A 12,743-nucleotide genomic window follows, 5' to 3' on the forward strand; every position below is an offset into this window, starting at 1 on the left:
ATTTCTGCTTTTGATTATGCTGTTCATTTTTTTCATTTAAAGTTTGGTGATCAAGTGTTTTCCAAATAATGCACTTATTCATTTAACATACAAGGGATGACTTGTAGTAAGTGTTACAATGATAGCTTATTTAACATACAAGGGATGACTTGTAGTAAGTGTTATAATGATAACTTACTTCCTACAACACTGGATGTTGGTGTTACTGGCATCAGTGCCTGTCTGATAGCATGCTCCCAATACTTGGCTTGTTCTAATCCAACACCACTTTCAGGAGATGCAACAATATCCCCTTCTCTGCCTCCAAAAGTTGGGTCCTCACCAATGAAGTATACTGTGGAATTGACCCTCATCTCAAAAACATGTGGTCCTTTGTTTGGGTCTGCGTTTGGTCGTATTTTGGCTGGTTCTATGTTTACTATATGTGATAACGGAATCTCCTATAAAATCAAAGGAAACCGTAAACTCTCTTTGTATGAATTTTCAAAGCACTATGTCATTTTACATTTTGGTATCTGATATGTATATAATGGAATGAAATTAACAAAGCTCTCAACTATTGTACCTTGTAGTATCATTGTATGATCTTAACCAAGCTCTAATTCATTTAACCTTGTAGTATGTTTGTATGATATTAACTGTGCTCTAACTCATTTAACCTTGTAGTATGTTTGTATGAAATGTACCAATCTCTTATCTATCACAGAGCTGTAATTTATTAGTATCTGTGTTTTCGATTTACCAAGCTCTATTTTACTTAACCTTGTAGTATAGGAGATGACTGTATTGAAGGTTAAGCTTTACTTAACCTTGTAGTATAGGAGATGACTGTACTTAACCTTGTAGTATAGGAGATGACTGTACTTAACCTTGTAGTATAGGAGATGACTGTACTTAACCTTGTAGTATAGGAGATGACTGTACTTAACCTTGTAGTATAGGAGATGACTGTATTGAAGGTTAAGCTCAGAGGACATCAATTGATGACTTGATGGTCTCAAATTAAGTTTACAAGCGATTCATAAGCTGAGCCAGTAAGCAGGTTTTTGCAACCATCAAATCACCAATTGATAATTTTGGAGCTTAAAATACAATATTGTTATCTCTATTCTAATAAAACTGACAGAAATCAACATCAAATCATACATTTGAAATTTGTGATATGTTGTCTGTGCTTACTTTTCATAGCATCACTTGTGACTTAATGCAATGAGAACTTGTTACATTATCCAATCAACATGAATGTTATAAACAATGTTGCATTAGAATAAGTTATCGTACCTTGTAGTATCTAGGCGAGTCTTCTTTTTGAAATAATGTAATGCATTTAGAGTCCAATCTCCAATAGTATCTCTTCCTCTGTAAGATAGGGAAACAAAACATTAAGAATATTACATTTTTACTTGAGAAATTAATGCATGTTTTACGTAAATTCTTGAAGTCACATAATGTATGGTAACATTTTCAAGGAAACTAATTTTCATAGTAAGAAAAATTGGTCTTTTTAGTATGCATTCATTTCATGATAGAGATAGTAAATGTTGGTTTTTGCCATTGTTGACCACCAATGTTTTCTTTGGTTAACAATCTGCTCAACCACCCTCACAGTTATGGGTCATTAATAAAACATCAGATATATAAAAAAAAATGGGGCTTTTTTAACATTAAAATACAAATTTCTTGTATATAATTGAATAAGGGTCACATGGGAGTGTTGTCAAAGATATTTACATTTTTTTAAGTTTGCATATTTCTTGAAGAATCTTGAGAATGTAATGAACTGTGATGTCATAATTGCTAAGTAAACATGCATGCTTTACATGTAAGCTATTTCTTCTTTCTGGAAATGAAAATAAAGTATACCTGCTGATCATTCTGAGTAAAGTGAACCATCCACCCTGCTTTCATAACCTTTGATCCCGTTCTTTTGGTGTGTTTGACTGATTGATAGATTCTCATTAATGGAATGTTACTGCTTTGTGTAGGACTGAAAATAAATAAGACAAGAGTTCTTACGCTGAAATGTCTTGCCTTTCTTTACTAATCATTGATAATATGTTGATAGTCGTAAATATAAAGCTTTATTACAACTGTCACATAAACTCAACATTAACCAAGAAAACTAACCATTGATCAATGAACCATGAAAATGAGGTCAAGATCAGATGAACCATGCCAGGCATACATGTACAGCTAAAAATTCTTTCATACAACAAATATAGTTGACCTATTGCTTATAAATTAATAAAAACAGATCAAAACACAAATACTTAATACTTAGCAATGAACCGTGAAAATGAGGTCAAGGTCAAATAAAACCTGCGCGACTGACATATAGATCATAAAATATTTACATACACGAAATATAGTTGACCTATTGCATATAGTATTAGAAAAAATAAAACAAAACTCAAAAAATTAACTTTGACCACTGAAGTGTGAAAATGAGGTCAAGGTCAGATGACACCTGTCAGCTAAACATGTACACCTTACAATCATTCCATACACCAAATATAGTAGACCTATTGCATATAGTACAGGAAAAACAGACCAAAACACAAAAACTTAACTATAACCACTGAACCATGAAAATGAGGTCAAGGTCAGATGAAACCTGCCAGTTGGACATGTATACCCTACAATCCTTCCATACACCAAATATACTAGACCTACTGCTTATAGTATCTGAGGTATGGACTTGACCACCAAAACTAAACCTTGTTCACTGATCCATGAAATGAGGACGAGGTAAAGTGAAAACTGTCTGAGGAGCATGAGGACCTTGCAAGGTACGCACATACCAAATATAGTTATCATATTACTTATATAAGAGAGAATTTAACATTACAAAAAATCTTAACTTTTTTTTCAAGTAGTCACTGAACCATGAAAATGAGGTCAAGGATATTTCACATGTGACTGACGGAAAGTTTGTAACATGATGCATCTATAGACAAAGTATGAAGCATCCAGTCTTCCACCTTCTAAAATATAAAGCTTTTAAGAAGTTAGCTAACACTATCCTTATGTAGAGCTTTCTGCAACAAAAGTTACAGGCTGGACAAAAACCAGTTCACATTAAAAACAAAAAAGATGGTCTTGCCTCATTATTCAATCATCATAATTTCATGAAAATAATCAGTAAATTTAATTTGAATTTTCCAACAGTTTTCATGTTTGAAAATGGGGGACACATGTTGATTTTGTAAATCAAGGCAAGGTCCGCATATTTAAACCCACAGTTTTTGTATATATTTTTGTATGTATGAGTTATCATTATAGTTAGGAATATATATAATAATTAATTATGAAAGAGAGTATCAATTTCAGTAAAAATATAATTGTCCTTTGGAAATACATAATCTATTTGAGGCTGTTCTTTTGAACAATACTTAAGGAAGGCACATTAGCAATTAGGTAACAACCTATAGAGGCAATTTTTAACCCTGGCAGCACTATTGATTTTTTAAGTGAAAATAAACACTAAGGATCCTTTAGGATAATTGAGGCCATATTAAGTGTCAACTGGCCCAGGATCCCAAACAAGATGATATTTTTTATTACCTAAGAGGGGGTTTCTGTTGAGTATTGTCCTCATCATCTTCTTCTTGAAGAGGCATTTCATCCTCCTGTATATCTGTATAATTAGTATCAACAGAGCCATCCATTTCAGATGTTATACTCTGTTCTTGGCTCACTGAATATAGAAATAATCACTGTTAATCAAAATTCAGCTGCACAGACAAAAGCATCCCAACCCCCTCCACTCCAGATTCAGATTCAGACACCTAATGTTTTTATATTTGTAATTTTTTTTTTTAAAGACTGCTAAAGATTTCAAAGAATGGGTTATTCAATGCCATGTTCTATTTTTCATTTTTTTTTTCATTTCCGATGAAAATGTAACAATAACCTCATCAAATGAGGACAAAATTAAATATTGAAATAACATTGCACCAACATTCAACTGATCCAATTCTGAATTGACTTATAGTCATTATCATGAAATTAAAAGTCAGATAAAAAGTGCTTTTTTCTAATTTGTCTAATTAGAAATTATCATTTTGAAAAATTAAATTATAGCTATAAGAGAAATAACAAATCAGAATCAAAGTGTCATTCCTAAGTCAGGAACCTGATGTTCAGTGGTTGTCATTTGTTGATGTGGTTCATAAGTGTTTCTTGTTTGTTTTTTTTAAAGATAAGATAGTTGGTTTTTCCATATAAATGGTTTTACACTAGTCATTTTGGGGCCCTTCATAGCTTACTGTTTGGTGTGAGTGAAGTCTCTGTGTTGAAGACCTTACTTTAACCTATAATGGTTTACTTATACAAATTGTGACTTGGATGGAAAGTTGTCTCATTGGCACTCATACCACATCATTGTATATACATTTCAATCATCATTCATGGACTATGAAAATTTTGATTCTTTAATGTTACATATGAACATTATTTTCTTGATTCTTAAATGTTGAAGCTATTAATAACTTACATCCCACTTTTGGTAATTCCCCTGCACAATCCTTTGGAACTTGTGGTGCACATTTTTTGTGACAATTAAACTTGCAATCTGAAAATAAAATGAATTCCATGTTACAATATTATGTATGAGACATCGGGTGAGGAGTTTAAAACAAATAATAAAATAAAGGAAATTGAACTGATTCAAATACATATGAAACGATAATGCTGACTAATTTTGAGGTCCTTCTGTTCAATGTTTTTTTTTTAGGTTTTTTTATAGAAAAGTTGACAAATATTTTTGACAGACTCAATGGAAATGAGATTTGCCAATGCTAATACAACTGCAAACTGAATAATATCACTGAATTATCATTAGTAGTTACCCTTAAACTGAATTAATTAGATTCAGTATTATTTGTTGGATACCAATTGTGGTGAATTTCATAGGTATAGGAGAAGGCAAAATAAATGTTTCTATAGATTGGTTTGCAGCCTTTGGTAAACCCATGAAAAGGAATAGTTCCACAATCCACAACCAGATGCTCCGCAGGGCGTAGCTTTATACGACCGCAGAGGTTGAACCCTGAACGGTTAGGGCAAGTATGGACACAACATTCAAGCTGGATTCAGCTCTAAATTTGGATTGTGATTAAATAGTTGACAAAACATAGGTTTCTGACACAGAATGAATGTGTTCTAATGAACTTAAAATTTTTGTTTCTCTTAGAGCAATTCACTATGCTGTTGAATATTAATCCTCTCAAAAAAATGTTTGAAGAAATTTTCTTTTTTATTTATGAAATTTCAAATGAGAAAAATTGAACCCAATTTTTTTAATCACATCCCCCTTTCCCTTATTCCAAAACTAATCTCAATTAAAATTTCTAATGGAGTTTGCAACAATAACTACTCATTTAAATACATCATAAAATATTAAGATGTAAAAAAACTGCTTGTTATCACTGAATGGTAAAGATTATTTTAATTTATCAGTTGGTAGTAAAAAGTGAATATACATTGTATATTGTATATAACAAAAGATTTAAGTTGATTCTGGACAAAGAAAGATAACTCCAATTAAAAAAAAATCTTGCTATTGCACAATATTTTGCAATTAGATATTTCTTGCTTACTATTCTGGACAAAGAAAGATAACTCTAATTAAATTTTTTTTTGATATTTCACAATATTGTGCAATTAGATATTTCTTGCCATTGCGCAATACTGTGCAATTGAAAAGACTTGCTATTGCACAATACTTAATATAATAATTTTAGATCCTGATTTGGACCAACTTGAAAACTGGGCCCATAATAAAAAATCTAAGTACATTTTTGGATTCAGCATATCAAAGAACTTCAAGATTTCAATTTTTGTTAAAATCAGACTAAGTTTAATTTTGGACCCTTTGGACTTTAGTGTAGACCAATTTGAAAACAGGACCAAAAATGAAGAATCTACATACACAGTTAGATTTGGTATATCAAAGAACCCCATTTATTCAATTTTTGATGAAATCAAACAAAGTTTAATTTTGGACCCCGATTTGGACCAACTTGAAAACTGGGCCAATAATCAAGAATCTAAGTACATTTTTAGATTCAGCATATCAAAGAACCTAACTGATTCATTTTTTGTCAAAATCAAACTAAGTTTAATTTTGGACCCTTTGGACCTTAATGTAGACCAATTTGAAAACGGGACCAAAAGTTAAGAATCTACATACACAGTCATGACAGTTAGATTCAGCATATCAAAGAACCCCAATTATTCAATTTTGATGAAATCAAACAAAAGTTTAATTTTGGACCCTTTGGGCCCCTTATTATGTTGGGACCAAAACTCCCAAAATCAAACCCAACCTTTCTTTTATGGTCATAAACCTTGTGTTTAAATTTCATAGATTTCTATTAACTTATACTAACGTTATGGTGCGAAAACCAAGAAAAATGCTTATTTGGGTCCCTTTTTGGCCCCTAATTCCTAAACTGTTGGGACCTAAACTCCCAAAATCAATACCAACCTTCCTTTTGTAGTCATTAACATTGTGTTTAAATTTCATTGATTTCTATTTACTTAAACTAATGTTATTGTGCGAAAACCAAGAATAATGCTTATTTGGGCCCTTTTTTGGCCCCTAATTCCTAAACTGTTGAGACCAAAACTCCCAAAATCAATCCCAACCGTTCTTTTGTGGTCATAAACCTTGTGTCAAAATTTCATAGATTTCTATTAACTTAAACTAAAGTTATAGTGCGAAAACCAAGAAAATGCTTATTTGGGCCCTTTTTGGCCCCTAATTCCTAAAATGTTGGGACCAAAACTCCCAAAATCAATACCAACCTTCCTTTTGTGGTCATAAACCTTGTGTTAAAATTTCATAGATTTCCATTCACTTTTACTAAAGTTAGAGTGCGAAAACTAAAAGTATTCGGACGCCGGACGACGACGACGACGACGACGCCGACGACGACGACGACGCCAACGTGATAGCAATATACGACGAAAATTTTTTCAAAATTTGCGGTCGTATAAAAATTGTTACACATGAAAACAAATGAATACACAGTACTTTCACAAATTGTTGATATTGTCGTGGTCTCTGGAAACAGCATGTCCATCATACCTTTCACAACTTTTTTGAAGACAAATTGATAAAATGACTACCAGGGTACCCCTTTTGTAAATGAAGCAAACTTCATGTTCTGCATTGGAAAAAAATCCTAATTAATTAGGACATGAAAAAAATTCTCAATGCAATAACATGCTATAGATTTTTATAAAATTCAACATATTACAGATCTTCATTTTTCAAGACTGCATTTGAATTTTGTTGTGACCTCAGAATGCCTTTCTCTATCTTTTCTTAAGTAGAATGACCGCTATTTCAGCATAATCGATGCTGGATATAACATGATTTTACAATTACCCACCACTCTCTATTTATATATATATTCATTTTCACTAATTTTATATGTAGTGAAATATAATCTTGAGATTATTGACAATACAATATCTAATTGTACATGACAGAATGAAATCCTATACTTACTAAAAAAAAATCCCATTAATTAAAAAAGTCATCCCATGGCATCTATCAATAGAGTATACATTTGTACATCAGTTATAAATATTGTTTGTATCTTTCGGCAATGGCAACATATAATGACTAGCACATACAATCATTCAACCAATCATTCTGACATTATGTTTACTGACCATTTATTTATTTTCGAGGATACTAATATATTTGCTGATTGAAGAAAAAATGTATTCTAAATAATATTTGATTTCATGGTTTTGGCTATGTCTTCATTTAAGCCTTTAGTAAAAAAAATTGAACATGTTGAACACTTTTAATAAAAAAACAGCTGCGCCATGAGCGCATGATACGCCCGACGTCTTGTGTGGAAGTTTTATGCAATAATAGTTTCTGAGATAGTTTTAAGCAATAACCATTTATTGTTTTTGAGACACGGCGGGACATGTGAAACCCCCCTCCACCCTGTTTTTTTTTTACAAATATCACTAAAATAAAATTTTGAATCAAACCAAAAAGTATACAGATCTTTAAATTAGTATAACAAAGAAGTGTGTACAGTTTCAAGCAATAATCATAAATTGTTTTTGAGATACAGCGCGACTTGTAAAAAAAACCCTCCCCTTTTTTACAAAATACTCAATAACTCAAAAATAAAATTTTGAGTCATCACCAAAAAGTATACAGATATTAAGATTAATATAACAAAGAAGTGTGTAAAGTTTTAAGCAATAATCATAAATCGTTTTTGAGATACAGCACGACTTGTAAAAAAACCCTCCCCCTTTTTTGCAAAATACTCAATAACTCAAAAATGAAATTTTGAATCATCACCAAAAAGTATACAGATATTAAAATTAATATAACTAAGAAGTGTGTAAAGTTTTAAGCAATAATCCTAAATCGTTTTTGAGATACGGCGCGACATGTAAAAAAAACCGTCCCCTTTTTTACAAAATAATCAAAAACTCAAAAATGAAATTTTGAATCATCACCAAAAAGTATACAGATATTAAGATTAATATAACTAAGAAGTGTGTAAAGTTTTAAGCAATAATCAAGAAACGTTTTTGAGATACGGTGCGACATGTGAAAACCAGGTGCTCCGCAGGGCGCAGCTTTATACGACCGCAGAGGTCGAACCCTGAACAGTTGGGGCAAGTATGGACAAAACATTCAAGCATGATACAGCTCTGAATTTGGATTGTGATCAAATTTTTGACATTACATGGTTTTTTTTTACACAAAACAAATGCCAAGATTTTACAAATCAATTAAAGATTTCTTCTTCAAACTTTTTAAATCTAAAATTAAATAGTTGACACAGCATAGGTTTCTGACACAGAATGAATGTGGTCTAATGAACTTAAAAGGTTTTTTTTGCCTTTGAGCAAATCACTATGCTGTTGAATATTAATCCTCTCAAAAAAATGTTTGAAGAAATTTTCTTTTTATTATGAAATCTGAAATGAGAAAAATTTAACCCCCCCCCCCCCCTTTTTTTTCACATCCCCGTTTCCCTTTTTCAAAACTGATATCAATTCAAATTTCTAATGGAGTTTGCAACAATAACTACTCATTTAAATACATCATAAAATATTAAGATGTAAAAAAACTGCTTGTTATCACTGAATGGTAAAGATTATTTAAATTTATCAGTTGGTAGTAAAAAGTGTATATACATTGTATATTGTATATAACAAAGATTTAAGTTGATTCTGGACAAAGAAAGATAACTCCAATTAAAAAAAATTCTTGCTATTGCACAAATAGGATATTTCTTGCTTACTATTCTGGACAAAGAAAGATAACTCTAATTAAAAAATTTTTTGCTATTTCACAATATTGTGCAATTAGATATTTCTTGCCATTGCACAATACTGTGCAATTGAAAAGACTTGCTATTGCACAAAACTTAATATAATAATTTTAGATCCTGATTTGGACCAACTTAAAAACTGGGCCCATAATCAAAAATCTAAGTACATGTTTAGATTCAGCATATCAAAGAGGCCCAAGAATTCAATTAATGTTAAAATCAAACTTAGTTTAATTTTGGACCCTTTGGACTTTAATGTAGAATTTGAAATTTGAAAACAGGACCAAAAATGAAGAATCTACATACACAGTTAGATTTGGCATATCAAAGAACCCCAAGGATTCAATTTTTGATGAAATCAAACAAAGTTTAATTTTGGACCCTTTGGACCTTAATGTAGACCAATTTGAAAACTGGACCAAAAAAACTTCAATAATCAAGAATCTAAGTACATTTTTAGATTCAACATATCAAAGAACCCAACCGATTCATTTTTTGTCAAAATCAAACTAAGTTTAATTTTGGACCCTTTGGACCTTAATGTAGACCAATTTGAAAACGGGACCAAAAGTTGAGAATCTACATATACAGTTAGATTCGGCATATCAAAGAACCCCAATTATTCAATTTTGATGAAATCAAACAAAGTTTAATTTTGGACCCTTTGGGCCCCTTTTTCCTAAACTATTGGGACCAAAACTCCCAAAATCAATACCAACCTTCCTTTTATGGTCATAAGCCTTGTGTTTAAATTTCATAGATTTGTATTTACTTATACTAACATTATAGTGCGAAAACCAAGAAAAATGCTTATTTGGGTCCCTTTTTGGCCCCTAATTCCTAATTTGTTGGGTCCTAAACTCCCAAAATAAATACCAACCTTCCTTTTGTGGTCATAAACATTGTGTTGAAATTTCATAGATTTCCATTTACTTAACCTAAGGTTATTGTGCAAAAACCAAGAAAAATGCTTATTTGGGCCCTTTATTGGCCCCTTATTCCTAAACTATTGAAACCAAAACTCCCAAAATCAATCCCAATCTTTCTTTTGTGGTCATAAACCTTGTGTCAAAATTTCATAGATTTCTATTAACTTAAACTAAAGTTATGGTGCGAAAACCAAGAAAATGCTTATTTGGGCCCTTTTTGGCCCCTTATTCCTAAAATGTTGGGACCAAAACTCCCAAAATCAATACCAACCTTCCTTTTATGGTCATAAACCTTGTTTTAAAATTTCATAGATTTCTATTCACTTTTACTAAAGTTAGAGTGCGAAAACTAAAAGTATTCGGACGCCGGACGACGACGACGACGACGCAGACGCCAACGTGATAGCAATATACGACGAAAATTTTTTCAAAATTTGCGGTCGTATAAAAAGCACACCCTGTTTTAGTTACAAAGTGCCGTAACTCAAAAAGTTTAAATCTTATTTTCACCAAAAAGTATACAGATCATTTGACCATCATAAGAAACAACTATATTAAGTTTCATGAAATTTGGATAAGTCGTTCTCAAGTTACGGTGCGACATGTTTACGCCGGACAGATGGACAGACGGACGGACGGACAGACAGACGGACGGACACCGGACATTTGTATACCATAATACGTCCCGTCAAAATTTTGACGGGCGTATAAAAACAAGGTTTACCTTTCATCCGAAAATCCAGGAAAATTGGTATCGCACAACTAATAATAAATCCAAAGTACTTGTCTTATACGTACCTTTACACTGTACTCCCTGTCTAAACAGGCCCTTTAAAAGTTTTCTACACCACTGACAAATTGTTGGCCTTGTGTAATTGTGCACAACAAATGTATGAGGCACTTTAATTCGACCTAAGACCTCTCTTTCCATCCAAATTGGTCGGCCACTCCAAGATTTGGAACGATTACTGCGTGCATCTCCTCCTAAACTCAAAGACAGGGATGGTTGGCCAGAGACCATAAGTGCCTAAAATTAAAAAAATTAAAAACAAAAACAAAATTTATTTATGATTAAAAACACATGTGATCAAAATAAATTAAAAAAAATATTGCATAGTTTCCTTTTTACGCTAAATAATTATGTGGGGTTCTCAGAAACATAAGTATCTATCAAACAAATTCAAGGTAATCATTTGAATTACAACTATTTCTTTGTATTCACTGCTCTGAAATGTGATCATTATGTATATATAAAATATATCGTACTGAGTTTAGAACAAGAGAAGTACAATTTATCCAGTTTTTGCTCAATGTTTCACTATCAAAACTTGAATGAGACTGAGTTCAGAAATAAAGAAGTTTGTGCGATAGGAGCTCAGCTCTATTGGTAATGATAAGGAAACCAACAATGCCAAGAAAAACCAGTGTTTACAGTTGATGCATAAATATTTGAAAATTGAAAACACAACAAAAACATATAGAGCTTAGGGTTTAACAAACTAAATATTCAAGCCAGAAAGGTTATTTGTCATAAAAAGGATATGATAAAGTTGGTTTTTTTTGCAAACCCCTGTGCATATATTAATGTCATTAAAAGTTTTGGTAAGTTGGCATGTCTTCATTTAATTTGGTGGAATGTTATATGCTAATTTTATTTTCATATATTCTGCAGGTTTTTTTGCAACATGAACTCAGGTTATAAATCGTTTCAATTACTTGTTGTAATTGTCAGGTGAAACTTCAGTCATTTCAAGTTATGAGTGATCATTGCAGTATTTCTATGAAAATATAATGATTTCCTCATCAAAAAGACGCTGCAAATATTTGAAAATGATTTTCTAAAAAAACCTCAGTTTATCTTCAAATTCAATTACAGAATTTTGCTGAGAATGTTATTGGTTTAGTTTACCTTTTATCCGAATTAAAAATCTTTAAGAATTCATGTTTCATGATATGTCAAATGTTCAAGATTCCAAAGATAGGAAATCTATAGATTTATTCAGGTCAATACAGGTTATGTCTATCATTAACTTGTGCATAATAAAATAATATAACCATTTATTGCCATTTTTATTATTTGTTGCCTATATTTGTTATCATTACAAACAATGGAAGAATATAAATAACATGGACTGCTATTTTTTATCATTAATCCCTTTATTTTTACTTTTTCATATTGAATTTAGGCATAAGAGGTGGTAGATTTTTAATGAAGAAGCTACATCCTTACAATACTATTATTGTAAACTTACAAAATCAGTCGTCATTCCTAATGTTAAGTTACAAAATCAGTTGCTTTCTCTAATTAATGTTACAAATCAGTTACCATGTCTAATCTAAAGTTACAAGATCAGTTACAATTCCTAATTTAAAGTTTAAAAAATAGTTACCTTTTCAAATTTAAAGTTATAAAATCAGTAACTCTTTCTGATTTTAAGTTACAAAATCAGCTACTCTTTCTAATCTAAAGTTATTAAATCAGTTACCA

At 31.4% G+C, this 12,743-nt stretch overlaps 1 protein-coding gene across 17 annotated transcripts in view; it reads right to left on the reverse strand.

The window, feature by feature from the left end:
• Positions 1–12,743, reverse strand: part of LOC139504659 (serine/threonine-protein kinase D1-like) — a 72,988-nt gene that overhangs the window by 33,059 nt on the left and 27,186 nt on the right. For all 17 annotated transcript variants that reach the window (XR_011659333.1, XM_071294699.1, XM_071294698.1 and 14 more), the window contains 6 exons: positions 11,054–11,282; positions 4,496–4,573; positions 3,565–3,697; positions 1,864–1,987; positions 1,282–1,359; positions 179–440 (listed from right to left, as the gene is read on the reverse strand). Coding sequence is in view for 16 of the 17 variants with exons in the window: in XM_071294699.1 (XP_071150800.1) it covers positions 179–440; positions 1,282–1,359; positions 1,864–1,987; positions 3,565–3,697; positions 4,496–4,573; positions 11,054–11,282 (904 nt within the window). In the remaining variant the exon portion in view is untranslated. The remainder of the gene's footprint in view (positions 1–178; positions 441–1,281; positions 1,360–1,863; positions 1,988–3,564; positions 3,698–4,495; positions 4,574–11,053; positions 11,283–12,743) is intronic.

This window comes from Mytilus edulis, unplaced genomic scaffold (assembly GCF_963676685.1).
Source record: "Mytilus edulis unplaced genomic scaffold, xbMytEdul2.2 SCAFFOLD_96, whole genome shotgun sequence".
Classification (NCBI taxonomy): domain Eukaryota; kingdom Metazoa; phylum Mollusca; class Bivalvia; order Mytilida; family Mytilidae; genus Mytilus; species Mytilus edulis.